We start from the raw sequence: 17,786 nt of genomic DNA, 5'->3' as shown, positions 1-17,786 counted from the left end.
ACTTATTACTTCCTTACATGTACCTGAATATGACCTGTGACCACCCAACTCAGGGAAACTGCACACCTGATGGATGTTCTCATCGGTTGCTGGGAGGCTGGTCATGGCTCTAACTGATTGAACTGCTCTATGCCTTCCCACATCCATCTCTACCCTCTCCTTTTCCATCCTCCTACTTTTCTCTTTCCCTCCATCTCTCTCCCCTCCTGACTCCAGGGTACTCATACCACAACGCGGGCGAGCGTCTGAGCCTGAATGAGATGGAGATGGTGGAGGATTACTGATCCAGATCTGATCAGCGGCAATAGCTACTACCTGAGGCCTTCTGTCTACTAATCAGACAAATCTGATGACGAATGTGCACTGCTTGAAGGGAGGGAGGGGGATGGGGGGAGAGAGGGAGGGGGGAGAAAGAGAGAGGAGGAGGAGAGGGGGAGTGGAATGGGGGACAGAGAGGGGGGCCGAGAGGGAGAGAGGGATGTGGGGTCAGAGAGGGGGATGGAGATAATGGGGGGGTGAGAAAGAAGGGGGGGGGGCTTGTATGGGGAGAGGGAGGAGAGTATTGTGTTCTCCCTTCCCTTGAAAAGAGAAAGGCTCCCCTGCTTTCAATCGTTCACTTGAGTAGGGAGAGTCATGTGTTGGGGGAAAGAGGAATGATGGGTATCCCTTGGCACTTATAAGACTAAGCACCTTAAACTGAACTAATGCACTTTATTATTAAGAGGGGATTTGAATAGGGTTTTTGTTGTCAGTGTACGTACGGTGTGTGTGTGTATTGAATCCACACAAGATGCTGTACGTATACACGTGAACATCTGAACTGGAAGGGTGAGGTGTAAGGTTGATGGGATAGATTCACTGGGAGGGGGAACTCAAAGATAGAGGGGACCTTTTTATTTTGAAACCTTATCAGAAAAACAAATCCTTTCTTGAAAGACAAACACTGTTGTTTTTTTTTACAATACATTTATATGAAAAGTAAAGCTATTACAAAAAATACATTAAAAAAACTTGAAGATTTGCACTTGTGTTAAAAAAAACAAAGATAAAAAAATAGAAAAACAAATGGGGTTAGAGATGAATATTTCTCTGTGTGCGTGCGTGCGCATTGTGCAGACTAGTATGTTTCTAATGACTGTGTTATTTTTTTCTCCATTGCTTACCAAGATGTATGAACACATACCAGGCCATTATGTCATTTTGTTCAAATAAGAGTTGTTGTATTTTCCATGAGTAGAATGTGTCCTCTTGTACAGAAGGACTTTCTTTGTATCTACGTGTGTGTGTGTGTGTGTGTGTGTGTGTGTGTGTGTGTGTGTGTGTGTACGTATGATTGTGTGTGTGACAGAGAGAGGGGGCAATGGCACAACACATCCTTTCTCTCACCAGCTCTTCATCCCCAGAGAAACGTAATAGAATGACAGACATTTGTAGAGGAGGATTATGGCTTTGCGCTCCTTCATATGTTGTTAAAGCACCACTTGTTTCTGGGATGTTTTGGGGTACGGGCTGATGGAGAGTGCCCCTCCCCGCTGTCTTCTCTCAGCCACGGCCTCTGAGCCTGTGTGTGTGTGTATGTATGCATGCATGCACATTTGTGCCTAAGAACTCTGAAAGGGTGAATGGGATGGAGGGAATGTTCAATGGCCATTGAGACATTTACTTCTTGAGTGTGTTATGGTTATGTTAAGCGCTCTGTATAGCCTGTGTATGTCAATCATATATCCTAATATTTCAGGTTTAGTCTGGGGATGATGATTGATTGGAAGGTTAGTCCAGTTTAGTTTTCCTGGGATGTGATCACGTTGCCTTGTCAGTTCTCTTTAACTTGCGTGTGAAAGGTGTGCGGTTTCAGATTCTGCTCAAAACAATTAGCATCAAACTGTTCACGTACAGGATGGTGCACAAAATGTTAGCATATACTTGTGTTACTTACTCATTGTTGTTGCTATTGTTGATGATGACGTTTCTTTTTTAGGAATATAAATGAAAATACATACATGAATAATCAAAGTAAAAAAAAAAAAATACGTATTTGGACTACGATTATGATGAGCACTGCTATTTTTTCTCTTTTTTTTCTTCATAATTTAGTTTTTGTTGCATTACTGCCATGTGAAGTGCGTTTGTTATTTCTTTCTTAAGAAAACATTGAATGTATTCCCAAAAAAGTCAAAAAAATGTGATACAGGATTTTTTTGCTCCACAAAATGTCTAAAAATGGAATCTAAAAAAAAAACTAAAAATCTAAGATTGAAGAGGTCGGCGAGTTCTTTACTCTTTCTTTTTTTACACAAAAAAGGAAGAACTCGGGAAGGCTACAGTTGAACACACTGCCTCTGCAATCCTGTTCGTACAAAAACAATATTACTATGAAAAAATCAAGAACAGACTCTTTACTATTCCTTACTGGAGTTTTGGTTGTTTACAAAACACACGGATTTCTGTGGGTGCAGTTTTTTGGGGGTTAGGGTGGATAGTGGGTAAGGGCAGGGTTTTGCAAGTGCGCTTCTGCAAAATGGACATTCAATGCCCTACATTGTTTTGGCGGGAAGGAAGAAGGACATCACAATGTGACCCTTTAGTGGATGTGTTTTTTTTGTAACTGACTGATCATCAAGGAGTGCAGGTGAAAAATCTAAGATTGTCTTTTTTTCTTTACTGCCTGTATTTGAACTCAAGGACTAAGTGTTTCTGTTCGTGGAGTAGAAAGCTTAATCAAAAATCAGAAACAGCAGAGGAGTTTTTGGTACTTAGAACATGCATAAAGGAAACAACAATATCAACGCTTTAATACATAAGTCTCCTGGAGTAAAAATATGGAATACATTTTTTTTGCTCCTTGAACATGTAAACGAAACAAAGATGGACAAACCCGTGAGGAGTGGTTGAGAATAAAGGAAATGTAAGAAGATTTTGTAAAACCGTACATACAAATGACATTGACCTCAATCTACCATTGCATTCAATTGGACCGTGTGCAGGCAGAATTCTTTTTCCTTTTTTGTTTAAAAGGGGTCTCAGGGTGTGCAGTGGGGGTATTTTAACCCTGCGATGAGGGGAAATGAAAGGATACTAGTACTGATCTCTGGGGGACACCCATCAGCCCCCGTCAACACTTACTGTTGACGAGGGCTGCCCCGACCACTCTCACTATGCACTTTGGTTCATTCAAACTGTGAGGTGCCATCACATTTGAGATAGGAGCACAGAAATATTGTAGTACAAAGGGAGGGTTTAAAATGTAAAAAAATGTAACTTTGACTGAGTTAATACCGTCTCACTGAAAACAAGATTTTCGAAACGAAAGACAGGAACACGCCTTCTTCCTCCTGTACATAACCATATTTTTGTATTAGGCCTAACTTTAAAAAAGATCACTTGGACAAAACTGCAAGGCTTGATATACAAACTAACAGAAGAAGGAAATTCATGAGACATTGATTTACAGAGTGAATAATCCTGTGGTAAATTAATTACCTGGAAATTCCCCAAACTTTGCCAGTAGCCCTGTATGTCTTCAGGGATGGGGAAAGAAAAGACTTAACATGGTTGGAGCTGGGGACTGCAGGGACTCCCAAGACTGAATGATGATCGCTGCTACAGAGCCCAGCCCAGAGTGTTTGACCAACTGGCACCAACCAATGGAGAAGGCAGGGGAGAGACAGTCAGGCGGATGTACCAGGGGACCTGCTTCCCAGATGCCCCCCCCCCCCCCCCCAACCTTCTGTCACCTAGCCACTGCCTGGAGATCGATCACGAGCTGACTGCAAGAAGACAACCATCATATGGGTAAGAGTGTATTTCTATCTATTTAATGTTTATAGTGAATCTATGGACTGTGTAATGTTGGGAACTGTCTTTATGGAAATTCTGTTTTCAGTATTGTTTCATTTGGAGATCTTCATTCCTCTCTTTTGTCTCTTGCTCTTTCCCTATCTCCCATCATTCTCACTGGCTCTCATTCCACAGGGTCCTCACTGTTCTTAGCTGCCCTCTGGTGGAGAGGAGATGGAGAAGCTCCTCAGCCCTTTCTTCTATCACTACTCCTCTCTGCACCCCTGGTGGTGAAAGAGCAGGAACCACATCAGCTGCAGCAGCAGAGGACCTGGAACAGTGGAGAAACTGACCACACACACACACAGAGCTTTACACCCATGTCCATGCAGCATTCTCAAATACTCTCTTTTCAAGAACCACATTCTTGAAGACCACATTCTCACACACACGCACACACACAAAAGCAGAAAGGCTCAATACCATACACTTGAGTTCTGACTGCTATGTAAATAATATAAAAGTATTTTCTTTTTTCTGTTCAACATGCCTTAACTGTGGAGATCCGCCTTTGTATGGCAAACTCTAAAACATATATTAACAGTAAGAGTGAAAGACAGTTGGAGAACCTGATAAGGACTATAGCATTTGAATAAGGGGGGTGGAGTCAATGTTCTACTTACTGGGACAGCGTCTTATTGGCGAACAATACTGTTGTATGTTACGTTATTTCTGTCCAGCATCTATGGCAACAAAGTAGAACGGAAGGCAATCCCTGACAATGATGATTAAGACTGATGGTTTGCCTTTTTTCAAAGCAAGAGTGACTGTTCTGTTATCCAGTTTTAAATGCCCAGACATGTAGCTGAAGATGCAGGCTGAGGAATCTGAAGCCTGTGTATTATGGAGCTGAGCTGACCAGGAAGAGTGTTAAATAAATCCATATGTTCCTTTACAGTTCTACACGGTGCCCCACTACATATTACTGTGTACCCCATCACTGTAGTACTTTTTTGACAAAGGATTTTTACCCAATGATTTTGACAGTTTGAGACTTGATTTGAAAGAAGTGTTTGATCCTATTGAGGACCTTTAAAATGATGGATACACAGTGCCCTCTGTAGTTATTGGGACGTTGAAGCATTTTTTTCTTATTTTGGCTCTGCACTCCACAAGTTTTGATTTTAAATCAAACAATTATGAGGTTAAAGCATAGGTTCTCTGCTTTTATTTGAGGGTATTTGTGTACATATTGGTTCCACCATTTAGAAATGACAACACTATGCATAGTCACCCCCATTTCAAGGGACCAAAAGTATTGGGACAAATTCACCTATGTGCAGTGAAAAGTGAAACATTTTGTCCCATATTCATAGCGCGCGATGGCTACATCAGCAATGTGACTACAAACTTGTTGGATGCATTTGCTGTTTGTTTTTGTTGTTTCAGATTAAGTTGTGCCCAATAGAAATGAATGGTAAATGTGTTGTCATTTGGAATCACTGTTATTGTTAATAAGAATAGAATATGTTTCTAAACACTTATACATTAATGTGGATGCTACCATTATTACAGATAATCCTGAATGAGTCATGAATAATGATGAGTGAGATCATACCCCCAAGACACGCCCACCATTCCCATAACAGGAGGTTAGCATTTTTGGGAGGTACGACATTTGTCCGTTTACCTTTCTCACTCATCATTATTCACGATTCATTCAGAATTATCGGTATTCATGTTAGCATCCACATTCATTAAGTGTTTATAAACATTCTTATTAACAATAAAAGTGATTTCTGAAATGACCCAACACATTTACCATGAATTTCTTTTGGGCACAAAATAATCTGAAACACAACCACAACAAACAGCAAATGCATCCAACTAATTTGTTTAGTCACAAGCTTGATGTAGCCATTGTGTGCTATGAAAATGGGACCAAATATTTCACTTTTTACTACTTTAATACACACGTAAGTGAATTTGTCCCAATTATTTTGGTCCCCTTAAATGGGGGGGACAATGTATAAAAAGTGTAGTCATTTGTAAATGGTGAAACCAATATGTACACAAATACCCTCAAATAAAATCTGAGAATGTATAGTTTAACCTTGTAGTAATTGTTCGATTTCAAATCCAAACTTTTGGAGTATAGAGTCATAAGAACAACAAATGCTTCACTGTTCCAATAATTAGAGGGCACTGTATCTCTTCTTGGTGGTCCTCTGAGTAGATTATCTTTGTAGATTGTCTATTTGACACTTTGATTACTGACCATTGTACAGATGATGTCCTCGTATATTAGAAGCATCTTACTGACGTTATTGAATAGCTGTGTATGTATGTCTGCCATCTATGCAGTTGATGATGGTTTTGTCTGTCTCTTTAATAGAAACCAGGTTTTCAATGGAGAAACTCAATTCTTACACTGTCAGTCAGGTTGAATGGATTCATTGTTTTGTAAGTGTTTTCCTATTTAGAATCCGCTTCGGTTGGTCAGACAAACGAATATAAACTCTGGGAGATGAGACCCTCTACTTTGAATGAAAATATACATATATGAGATATAGTTTGGATCAGTTGATCTATTAGTTAATGCAACTGGAGGATTATCTAAAATGTCACTGAAGTATTTTATGAATACTGTGGATTTTGACTTCAATCTTTCAACTCCATCAGTGTGGGATAAGAATGCCGTTCATACGCTGGTTTGCAGTGAACTGTTAATATGTAGCCATCTCTAAATGATTATTCTCTCAGTTATATTTGGGTGTTTCATTTTTTAAAGTTAGCATGGTCTTTGTTGGAGTAATTGTTGGTCACCTGTAGGAGAACATTGGTTTTGTTCTGTCTTTCTGTTAATCATTGAAGTTCAAAGTTATTGATGTTTTGGCACTGTGATGACCCTGGGTGAGATTGCCATGCCTTTGATGTATGAATTCCATAAAAATGTATGATTCATCAACAAACAGATTTTGATCAAATTATATCCATTTTCTTTTTCACCCAAATGGTCGGCTCAGTTCCATCGCTTAAACTTTTTGAATATTTTAGAGATAAGTAACATAAAAACAAATGCATTCAGAAAAATAACCTAAAGTGTAAATAGTTTGGGTTTTGTTGGTTTGAAGAGAACAAAAAATTATTAAATAAAATGCATTTAACAATGGATTTGACTGACTGTTTCTCCTATGTTCCTATTCTTACTATCAATTGTCATTCATTTTACTCAAACAAACTCATGAAATGGAACATACCTAACTATACTGAACAAAAATATAAAAGCAACATGTAACGATTCCAAAGATTTGACTCAGTTACATTTCATATTGTGGCAGCCCAGGGGGTTCAGAGGTGAAACTCACAAAATAAGATGGCGGGAGACCATTTTGAGGTGCTCAAACAAAAGTTGTTCTTTAAGGTTGGGGGAAACGGGGAGGAATACGACTGAAAGGCCTCTCGGGTAACGGGTGGGTCACTTGGTGTCCTGTGGCAGCTCCTCGGACCGCCTAGGGCAATGAACAACAAAGGAGAGAGAGCGATGATTCCGGTCTTTCAATACTTGTTGTCAACTTGCGCTGGGTAGTGTGCTGCCCGGGAATGGGTCCTCTTCCTTTCGGGGCAAATAAAGGGAAGTGAGAGAGACAGGTGAGTCAAACATTGCCTAGTATCTTCTTTGGCGTCTGATCGAGGTGCTTATCATACTCACTCCGGTTCTTCTGAAGTCTCGGCGTACCCTCTGCCTGTCTGCCCGAGTGACTACACATCTACTTATACTCATTTGGTGGGACCAATTCCAGGTGCCAATTGGTTGCAGCACCTGGACTGAGTAGTATTTGTGTTGAATCAACAGCCCCAGTTGGTGCCTGTCCATGGTGCTGCCTCACCGTGGCTCTCTAGCCCTCTGGAGCTGACCAAGGCCCTGCTCCTTTCTTTGTAGCTCCCTGCTGGCCCCCGGGTTGCCACAATATACGCTGTAAGAGCTTTCGTACCCAAACCACTGCACTGTAAGAATTGTCAAGGGTTTGGCCATGTTTCAAGTGTGTGCAGACAGACACATGCTGAAGAACAGTGTAGAAGGCTGACGGTGGGGATCATAACTGTGGTGTGGATCATGATCCTGAGTTCCTGGAGTACCCTGTAAGGGTGAAGGAGATTGAGGTGGTAAAAGTTAGACCGGTCAAACAAAGGCTATTAATAGAATTGAGAAAACAAGTGATGCTAGTGAAGATATGGTAGTGGATGCACCACAGCCTGTAGTAAATGTTTGCTGACAGTCGAAAGATTTGATTTTGTGGCGTTCATTGCCACAGTTATAAAGTGTATGGTACAATCTCAAATACTTCTAAGAAACTTCTAAGAAAGTTTTGGGACTGGTGCCGGAGGACCCGTTCTCCCTGGTTCCCCTAGAGCCTGTGTAGGGATCAGATTGGTTAAATTTTTTTACAGAAAAGTTGTTTATTGAATACATTTTTTGGTAGTTTGTTCCATTTTTTGGGAATCCTGTTTCCATCCGGCACAGTGGATGGTGGGATGCACATTAAATTGCGCAATCGCCAATATACCATAGAAGACGAATAACAACATGAACAACACCATGAACAACAACATGAACATCCTAGTATGGCGGGGGGGGGGCATTCAATACCCCGTACAGCTGGTGGCGGTAATGCACCATTAACATTGGATGCCAACCGCCGTTAAACCCCATCGAAGAAGAAGGAGGAGGGCGGGCTATGGATAGCCTGAAGTCTCGCGATAGTTCCCCTCAAGGCAGCCTCCCGTGTTTACAAATTCGCAGCATGACTTGATTTCTTGACTGCTGCTAGAAACTCCAGTGTACGGCTACGTTGTAACCAGACTTCTAGTCATTCGAAGAACAGTGATTACTTTGCCGAGGAGGCTGGTAAAGCCTAATAGAGAAATCGTGAGGCAGACCAAATTGGTAACTTGCTAGCTAACTGTCCATCAGTAGTTAACTCATGTTTTGTAGTTAGTTTGCTAGATACCTTGTCAGAAGATACCGACCCAACCGTTACGCTTGTTTACTTTAAGCTGCCCTGGGATCGGAAGGCAATCATGGTTACATTTAGACACTGGAGTAGGAGTGAGATATTAGTCGGAAAACGTACCCCCAATGCAGGGATGCCACTGTACAGTACTCCAAATGTTACCTTTGTCCACACTGCGCCATCGAGAAGATTAAAAATACTACCAGTTTTAATGCAAAAATGCCCTTTTTGTCCCGGTGCAAGCTAGCAGTGGCCACATCAGCCATTGTGGAATGGCACATTACTTGAACAACAAATGAGCTGATTGTCTGCCATTCCAAAATTGCTGCGGTGGCTACTGCTAGCTAGCATGAGGATGAAAAGGACAGTATTTCAACCTCCTCGAAGTATCAGTGTGGATAAAGGTCAAAGTTGGAGTACAGTGGTATATCCCATCCATGCATCTAGGTACGTTTTCTGACACATGTTGCGCTGACGCCATAGTGTCTTAAGGTAAGCATGATTGCCTCCCGAGCACAGTGTAAACAAGCGTAAAAGTAGGGTTGGTATCTTCTGGAAAGTTATCTAACTAATTGCTGAACTAGCCATAATTTAATCAGCCCATCATTGAATATCGTTTTAACAACACTGCTAGGTGTAATTTTGTTGATTTTTGTGATGGTGTGCTTTATCATTGGTGCTATTGCTACCATGATGTGTTTTATTTTATGTGTATCATATATGTTTTGTCTTATTCTCATTCAATTTCTCCTCCAATCTTTCTACCCTCCACTGTCCTGTGGGTGCTGTGATGAACCCACTCTCCCCCAGACTGAGACATCCACACTGCAGGAAGAAGCACTACCCCAATAGCACCAACCACACCAACGTCTGACGCAGGCAGACCACCAGGGAGCCAGGGGAAAGAAGATTTGAGAGGAGGCACAGAATGGAAACATATTGAACAATCAATTGCCAAAACATTGAAAATATTCCATTGTCTCTGTTAGGTCCACATTGGGTAGACATCAATAGAAAAATCGTTAATTACTACGAAATAATACAATGTTTCAGTTGTGTATGTTTGTTTTTATTTGAGAACTTTGTTATTTTTCATTCCTTAGTCATCATCTCATCTCTGCTCAGGTAGTAGCAGCCAGCCAGCCTAACCATCTAACGTTGTCTCTGTGCTTCCCATACTGTACTGTCTTTAGTCATTCTATTTAGCTAGGCCAGCCTGCCTAACCATCTAATGTTGTCTCTGTGCTTCCCATACTGTACTGTCTTTAGTCATTCTATTTAGCTAGGCCAGCCTGCCTAAGTATGCTGCAGAGCTGTCTGACAGTCATTTGACTAATTATTCAATGTAGATAAGGCATACTTTGAACTGTTTCTATCCTTCTTGTTGATGTGTTGTGTACATTCCTCGCTCATTGCGGTCTATTCGGTCTTTGTGTATCTAACCTAACATAGCAGGCGTAAAAGTATATCTGTCTCTGTCTGAGACAGAAAAAATGGGTGCAATGGATTATGGTCATTGTAATTAATTACCACGTTTCTGCACTGAACTAGCAACATAAGCTGTCCTCTCTCTCCCTCCTCTCTCTAATGGTCTCTCTGCCCTACAGAGTCCAGTGTTGAAGATGGCAGAGGGGGGTAACCATCTATGACTACTGCTGGTATCCCAAGATGAGCTCTCTGGATCCGGACTCCTGCTTGTGAGTTCAGCAGCCCTCCTCTACTACTACCACCACTCATATCAGAGATATGCCACTTAGCATTCGCTTATAAAGAGATGTTTTATTGTCACATACTGTACATCGGATAGGTACAGGGAAATGTGTCGTTTTACAGGTACAGGGAAATGTGTCGTTTTACAGGATCAACCATAGTAGTATAGTGACCCTTGGAGCAAATTAGGGTTAAGTGCCTTGCTCAAGGGCACCTTGACAGATTTTTGCACCTTATCAGCTCATGGATTCAAACCAGTGACCTTTTGGTTACAGGCCCAACGCTCTAACCGCTAGGCTACCTGCCGCCCTATATCCTGTATCAAAGCGGTTTATAGTATGTGACCCAGTCTTTGACGGGTCCCAAAAACTTGGACCCATTCCAAAATGGATCCGTGGCTTTCCCACCTGACTTGATATGCGCAAATATTTTTTTTTAAAGAAACGGAGACCTGTTCTGAATGGACCCGAGGCCAGTCAGACATGTTACGAAGAGGCCCGTGCTGGTTCGGATACGAGAGACCAGTTCAGCTCCGAGAGAAGAAAGCGAGAGAGAAAGAAACGCTGCCAGCTCCATCAATAAACGAGTGATATTGGCTAAATGATCCACAGTTAACTGCCTATAAAAATGACAAAAAAACAACGATTTGTTACATTTCGATGTGTAGCATATTCAAAACTGTATAGCCTATTGTTTTTATTTTTTATTTTTTTGGTCAGAGATTTGAGCACTAAATGCATTAGGGCATTGCATGAGTATGAGCCCACTGTATGATAATAATATTTAAAAACATTATATAAAGGAAAAGAAGCTTAGCCCTAGAGAGATGGAGAGTAAGATGAAGATATGCCGGCGTCATGTTCCCAACACCGAAATGCATTTCTTTATACTTGTCAGGCTACTACTGCTATACAGATACTGGCGTACAGGAGGCTACTATGTACATTTTCCATCAGGACATTTTTTTTAGAAAGATAAGCATTATTATATTGTTAGATTAAAGGAGTAACTGACAGGCCTAAAACATTGTTCTTCACCTCAAGTTCAACCGTCAGAGTCCGTTGGTGTGCTGGTGCCCACTGACTTCATAGGCCTGCAGTAGTTGAGCCTAATAATAGCCATACCACACCAAACCTTCACAAGAGTTTCTTACTTTTGATATTCCCATTATAAAGTTACGTCATTGTTTATAGGGAAAATATGAACATGTTCTTATATTGAGGCATTAAATTAAGTTTTGCATCTCACCGCCTTTGGTTTTTGCTTTTCATGGTTTAAGTGCGAGTAGCCGTATAGTAGTCCTACCGGTAATTCTATTATATTGCGGAAAACACAACATTATAGTTGGAACTTAATTTGGTCAAAGAAAATGTCTCAACAGAATGAAACAAAACACTTTTTTTATTTTTTTAAAGCACTGGTTTAAACCTTCACAAAAGTTTAAAACAGGCTAGGATAATGCAGCAATTAGGCCTACCAACAAAGGTGAGTGCCTACTGTAGGCCTACCCAACAAATGACGGCAATAGGCTAATGATATTTATTTTACAACAGGCCAACTTTTAACCTTCAACTAAACACGTAGCACAACATTTAAAAGACAGTTCGATCTTAAATTAGCCAGTGAAAATGTCTTAACAAAACGGAATACACAAACTTGCTTATTTAAAGAACTGGTTTTGTTTCTTAAATAGGCCTATAATGATAAAACAAATTATAATGAATACTAAAACAAATGCGTTTAAGTTGCATTAAACCTCAAAAACGATTTGCACACAGTCCATTTGGCCGCACCAACTTTTCTCTCATCTTTGTCCACTACAATATTAAAACTTGTCCCTGGGGACATTCCCCTTGTCGGCTTCTTTTCACTCTTTCTCCTCTAACTTTTGTTGTCACTTCAATGAAAAAGGCCTCCATCTTGTCAATCAACAGTAGACTAGGCCAAGGCTCCTTTCTCGCTCTCTCTCTCCTCAGCAGCAGGCGTATGTGAGGTGAGCTGCCAGAACCAGTTTCAGCTGGACATAAGCTATACATTTTATTGAGTTGCAATTGGCTGACACAGATAACAAGCTTGCACAGTTCTCATCCTCACACATTAAATTAACAGAGTACCGGTCCAATCGCTAAATAAATTGTAATTGCACATACCTGAGATCTGTGGCAATTATCAGACCCGACTCCGATCCTAGACCAAAGTCAGAATTAGGAACCCGGACCCGCTACGGTCCCAGGTTGGATCTCGGAATATCAGGTCTGTTGGACACGTGAAGACTTCTACCTTGCGGTAATTGAACCCACAGCCTTGGTTGCTGACTTAACTAAGCCATGCTACATTGTATGCGCTGTACTGAGTTCCATATTAGACTGTTGACAGTGAAAAGGGAGTCAGTGCTAGTACTTGACAGTGAAAATGGAGTCAGTGCTAGTACTTGACAGTGAAAATGGAGTCAGTGCTAGTACTTGACTGTGTAAATGGAGTCAGTGCTAGTACTTGACAGTGAAAATGGAGTCAGTGCTAGTACTTGACAGTGTAAATGGAGTCAGTGCTAGTACTTGACAGTGAAAATGGAGTCAGTGCTAGTACTTGACAGTGAAAATGGAGTCAGTGCTAGTACTTGACAGTGAAAATGGAGTCAGTGCTAGTACTTGACAGTGAAAATGGAGTCAGTGCTAGTACTTGACAGTGAAAATGGAGTCAGTGCTAGTACTTGAGCACTGTAGTTTAGTTGTTTTGCACCTCGTTGCTAATCTGTAAAATCATCATTATTTCTCTCTCTATTTGAGGAGTCTTGGCATTTTCCCCTTGAACCCCAGTGCTGTCTGTCTGTTTGTTTGTCCGAGACCTGTGGTGCTTTGGTTGATGACTCATCCTTTAACAGAACGAACAGAAGAACTAACAACTCCAGACGCTTTTTAAAGGGCCTCATGATTTCCAGACTTTTGGTTTTCTCCTGGCTCTCTCTCTCTCTGTATGTGTGTGTGCGTGTGTCTTTGCGTGTTTTTTTTCTAGCCGTACAAAAGCGCGGAAATTATTAAGACGTCTGTGCTGTGGGAAGCTGAGATCAATGGCGCCCAGCCGTTACTGTGGAGAATGCCGTTGTTACGGGCAACGCTGGTAGGGCCTACTAACGAGGCCGCCTTAACAACAGTACCCCCCTCCTCCCATGGTTCCTCTCTGATCAGTGCCCAGCGTGGGCCGTGGTCCACCCCACAGCGCGAGGGAAACAACATCTCTAGATGAAAGGGAATGAGAAAATATAAAAAGGGTGTGTGTGTGTGTGTGTGAGAGAGAGAGGTGCACACCATAGTCAATACAGGAGGATCAATCCATAAACCACATGTAAATATCTCTCCATGGCAAGAAAAGAGGGGGAATAAGAAAAAAGAAAGGGAGTTTAAGAGGGAGAGAGAGACAGGAGTCAAACAGGGTGGAGGATGAGAGCATAAACAACCCGAGGAGATGATTTATCTGAGGGATGAACCACTTGAGAGCTGGGCCCTGAGAGCAGCCAGGGATGAGGGGGCTAGTCGGAGCTGACACCCCATGTCAACTATGTTATCCTTCATCTGTGTTCGTGTTCAGGCGGCACAATGTTGTTTTGGACCTGTTCACCTGGTGTTATTGGTTACAGAGTGGAGTCAGGTGGAATGATGTGGCCTTAGCGTTTCTTAAACATCAGTTCAGGGCGTCAAACGAACCATGGACATATACACTGAGTGTACAAAACATTAAGAACACCTTCCTAATATTGAGTTGCATCCCTTTTTGCCCTCAGAACAGCCTCAATTCGTCGGGGCATGAACTCTACAAGGTGTTAAGCATTCCACAGGGCCCATGTTGACTCCAATGCTTCCCACACTTGTGTCAAGTTGGATGGATGTCCTTTGGGTGGTGGACCATTCTTGATGCACACGGGAAAAGGTTGTGTGGGAAAAAAACTGCAGCATTGCAGTTCTTGACACACTCAAACTGGTGCGCCTGTCACCTACTACCATACCCCATTCAAAGGTACTTTAATATTTTGTCTTGCCCATTCACCCTCTGAATGGCACACTTACACAATCCATGTCTCAATTGTCTCAAGGCTTAAAAGTCCTTATTTAACCTGTCTCCTCCCCTTCATCTACACTGATTGAAGTGGATTTAACAGGTGACATCAATAAGGGATTAAAGCTTTCACCTGGATTCACCTGTTCAGTCTGTCATGGAAAGAGCAGGTGTTCCTAATGTTTTGTACACTCTATGTTCATTCTTTCTCTCCCTGTCTTTCTCTTTCTATCTCTCTCTCTCTCCATCTCTCTGCCAACAGCCATGTGCTGTACTGTCCTGTAGAGAGTGTAGAATAGTTGCTGGTGTTCCTCCTTTGTATTGCTTTCTGGGCCGGCGTCCAGGCTAGCTGTGGTGTACCATTATAATGGGGTGATTCCCAACAGCCAGAACAAAGACACAGTGCCATAACAGCACTGAGCCGCCCAGGTTAATTTCCTCTTGGCTAATTGAGCTTCAGTTCAGACAGTGATGTTTCGGCGTTTGGTTTGTTAGGTTCGCTGTTTGGCTGTGGACCCCCGCAATTATGTAAGTTGAAAAGCCATAGCCATGCGGCATGTCTGTTGATGGATCGTTTTTGTCCATTATACACCCCAATGCGACAACAAACTGCTATTGTTTTTGAATAGATAGAGGGGAGGAATGATATTAAAAGTGAAATGCATAGTGAAGTCCTGAAATGGCCTCAGTGGGGTGTTTCACTGATGAGGCCAGATGAATCTGGCACAAAGCAGTGTCAGTGTGTGTCAGTTATTTTTCAACGGAGATGAAATGAGTGTGTGTCCATTACTGCTCTTCCAGTTGTCACCACCACTCTCCATCCTTCTCTCTCCTTTCTATATCCTTCCCTTTCCTCACTGTCTTTCCATTCCTTTCTCCTTCCATCGTTCCCTTCCTTCTCTAACCATATTCCATCCTTCTTCCCTCTGTCCCGCCGTCTCTCACCACTGCTGTCTCTCTCTCCACCAGTATAGCCGGCAGCAGTCGTGAGAACCCGGTCCATATCTGGGATGCGTTCAACGGGGACCTGCGAGCCAGCTTCAGACCCTACAACCATCTGGATGAGCTGACCACAGCCCACTCCCTCTGCTTCTCCCCAGACGGGTCACAGCTCTACTGCGGCTTCGACGAGACTGTCGGTGTTTTACACAGACAGGCCTGGACGGGACTGTGAGGAGAGGCCCACTATAGGTGTGGAGTAGAGTCCACACCTATAGTAGCAACAGAAACGATACTGGGTACATCTTTATTTGGAGAGATCCCTTACAGAGGGTTTATAGAAGTGCTATTAAATCTCAACTAACTATCCCCTAACCCTATTCTTAAACCTAACCAGATTCTATAGATGCTGAGTGTGTTCCCTGTCCTCTCCAGTGAAGAAGCAGGGTCAATGTGGCATCATCTCCTGCATGGCGTTCAGCCCGTGCCAGTCTGTGTACGCCTGTGGCTCGTACTCCCGCACCGCAGGCCTCTACTCCTGCCAGGACGGCTCTCTGCTGGCCCTGCTGCCACCCAGGCACCACGGGGGCATCACACACCTCGCCTACTCACCCGACGGACACTACCTGTACACTGGCGGGTGCAAGGTAGGGCAACACAAAGAGAGACACGGGCCTCAAAAAGTTGTCCGCTCACAGAGAGAGATTGGGGAAGAGGAACACAGTGTCACAGTGGAGAACGTGGTGGTTCTCCACATGTAAACACATGCCCACATTCATGATCAATGTTATTGTTGCTCTTGTATGTGTCGAGGTGTTTTGAATGATGATTGTGTGTAGGACCCAGAGATTCTGTGCTGGGATCTGAGAGACCCGGGCAAGGTTCTGTTCTCTCTGAAGAGAAAGTAGCCACCAACCAACGTATCAACTTTGACCTGGATGCGTAAGTCTAAACCTGTTCCTTCTAGACTGACTATGTGTTAGACTGGGGCGTCCCAAAAGCACAAGGTTTCTTCACTCCACTCTTTTCATTTGAAGGTGATTGCTGCCCCTGTGTCTCTGTAGGTCTGCCCGGTACCTGTTGAGTGGCGATACAGGGGGGGTGGTGTCAGTGTGGGACACCCTCACATCTCCCCCCGATGGGAATGAGGAGGTACTGCAGCCTCACCTCCAGTTCCAGGCTCATGGGGACTGCACCAACGGCATCAGGTATACCAGATGGTTGTTGATGGGCCTCCCATATGATTTATTTGGTTGTCTTCTGACTTTGCAGAAGTGTATTTTAGTCATATTTGCCACTTTCTGATATTTAACTACATTTCTTTCTCTTTCATCCCCCTCTCCCTCCCATTCGCTCTCTCTCTCCTCCAATGTCCACCCCTTCATGCCGTTGCTGGTGCCAACCAGCGGGCAGCGCCAGTTCCTCGACCCGGGGGACAGTAGCAACGGAGACTCCTCCGACTCGGGTTCAGAGGGTGACGTTATGATATCACCGACCCCAGAGGTCAGACAGGACAACGCCCTGACTCTGTGGTGGGTCGGACCACTCAGCCCAGCCAGCGAGGGGCAGGAGGAACCAGCACCTATGGTGGTGATTGATTGATGGTGGAGTAGCCCAAGTCAAACCCCTCTCCTCAGGACTGAACCAAATGTAACTTCAAACTGCCACTGAGTAAAGTTTACTACAATATTGGGAGTACTTTTTCTGTTGAGTATGCAAACCAGTGTGTTGAGTCCCTTGGATTCAGGGAACAACAGTTTCCCCGGTCTCGAAGCCAAGGTACAAACTATGGTGAATGCTAACGTGTTATTAGGAATTTTTGGTAACATGCTACTAAGCTAACTGAGTTCTTCCCCATTTCAAACTACATGTAATTGTAAAACCACAGCCAGACCAGGCCCACTGTTTTGGAGGAGCACAGTGTACATTGTGTTGTCTATTCTCCACTCATGTTTCTTCATGGGAGTGTTCCGTTGTTTAACTTGTGTTAGTCTGTATAGCCTGGTCCCAGATATGTCGGTGTTGTTTTATGGTCATTATTTAGCATTTCAATCAAACAGATCTGGGATCAGTCTATTGTCTACAGTCCTGCCCAGAATAACCCAATACAGCTAGTTTAAGTGCAATTCAGAGCTTTGATTTGTGAATATTATTTTTATTGTTCTAAGTGCCAAGGTGTCGCTATACGTGCGTCAGTAAATGTATATTTTTCTATAGCCATGATGAATATTTAGTTTCTGAATGTATTAAAATCGGTAAGCAGTTGGCATAATTGCTGTAACCACAAACAAATGG

At 42.8% G+C, this 17,786-nt stretch overlaps 1 protein-coding gene, 1 long non-coding RNA gene and 1 pseudogene across 5 annotated transcripts in view; all 3 read left to right on the top strand.

Annotated features, from left to right (window-relative positions):
* LOC129835242 (GRB10-interacting GYF protein 1-like) overlaps positions 1-386 on the top strand; it is a 29,843-nt gene extending 29,457 nt beyond the window's left edge. For all 4 annotated transcript variants that reach the window (XM_055900775.1, XM_055900773.1, XM_055900772.1 and 1 more), the window contains exon 25: positions 217-386. In XM_055900775.1, coding sequence (XP_055756750.1) covers positions 217-284 — 68 coding nt within the window. In that variant the 3' untranslated portion in view covers positions 285-386. The remainder of the gene's footprint in view (positions 1-216) is intronic.
* Positions 387-6,949, top strand: LOC129835247 (uncharacterized). The gene is made up of 2 exons (XR_008756399.1): positions 387-3,792; positions 3,973-6,949. It is a non-coding gene; the product is annotated as an uncharacterized LOC129835247 (long non-coding RNA).
* A 1,416-nt stretch (positions 6,950-8,365) lies between these two features.
* On the top strand, positions 8,366-17,783 carry LOC129835429 (telomerase Cajal body protein 1-like; annotated as a pseudogene).
* The last annotated feature ends 3 nt before the right edge of the window (positions 17,784-17,786 follow it).

Source organism: Salvelinus fontinalis, chromosome 36 (assembly GCF_029448725.1).
Source record: "Salvelinus fontinalis isolate EN_2023a chromosome 36, ASM2944872v1, whole genome shotgun sequence".
NCBI lineage: Eukaryota > Metazoa > Chordata > Actinopteri > Salmoniformes > Salmonidae > Salvelinus > Salvelinus fontinalis.
This window is presented reverse-complemented; position numbering and strand designations above follow the sequence as displayed.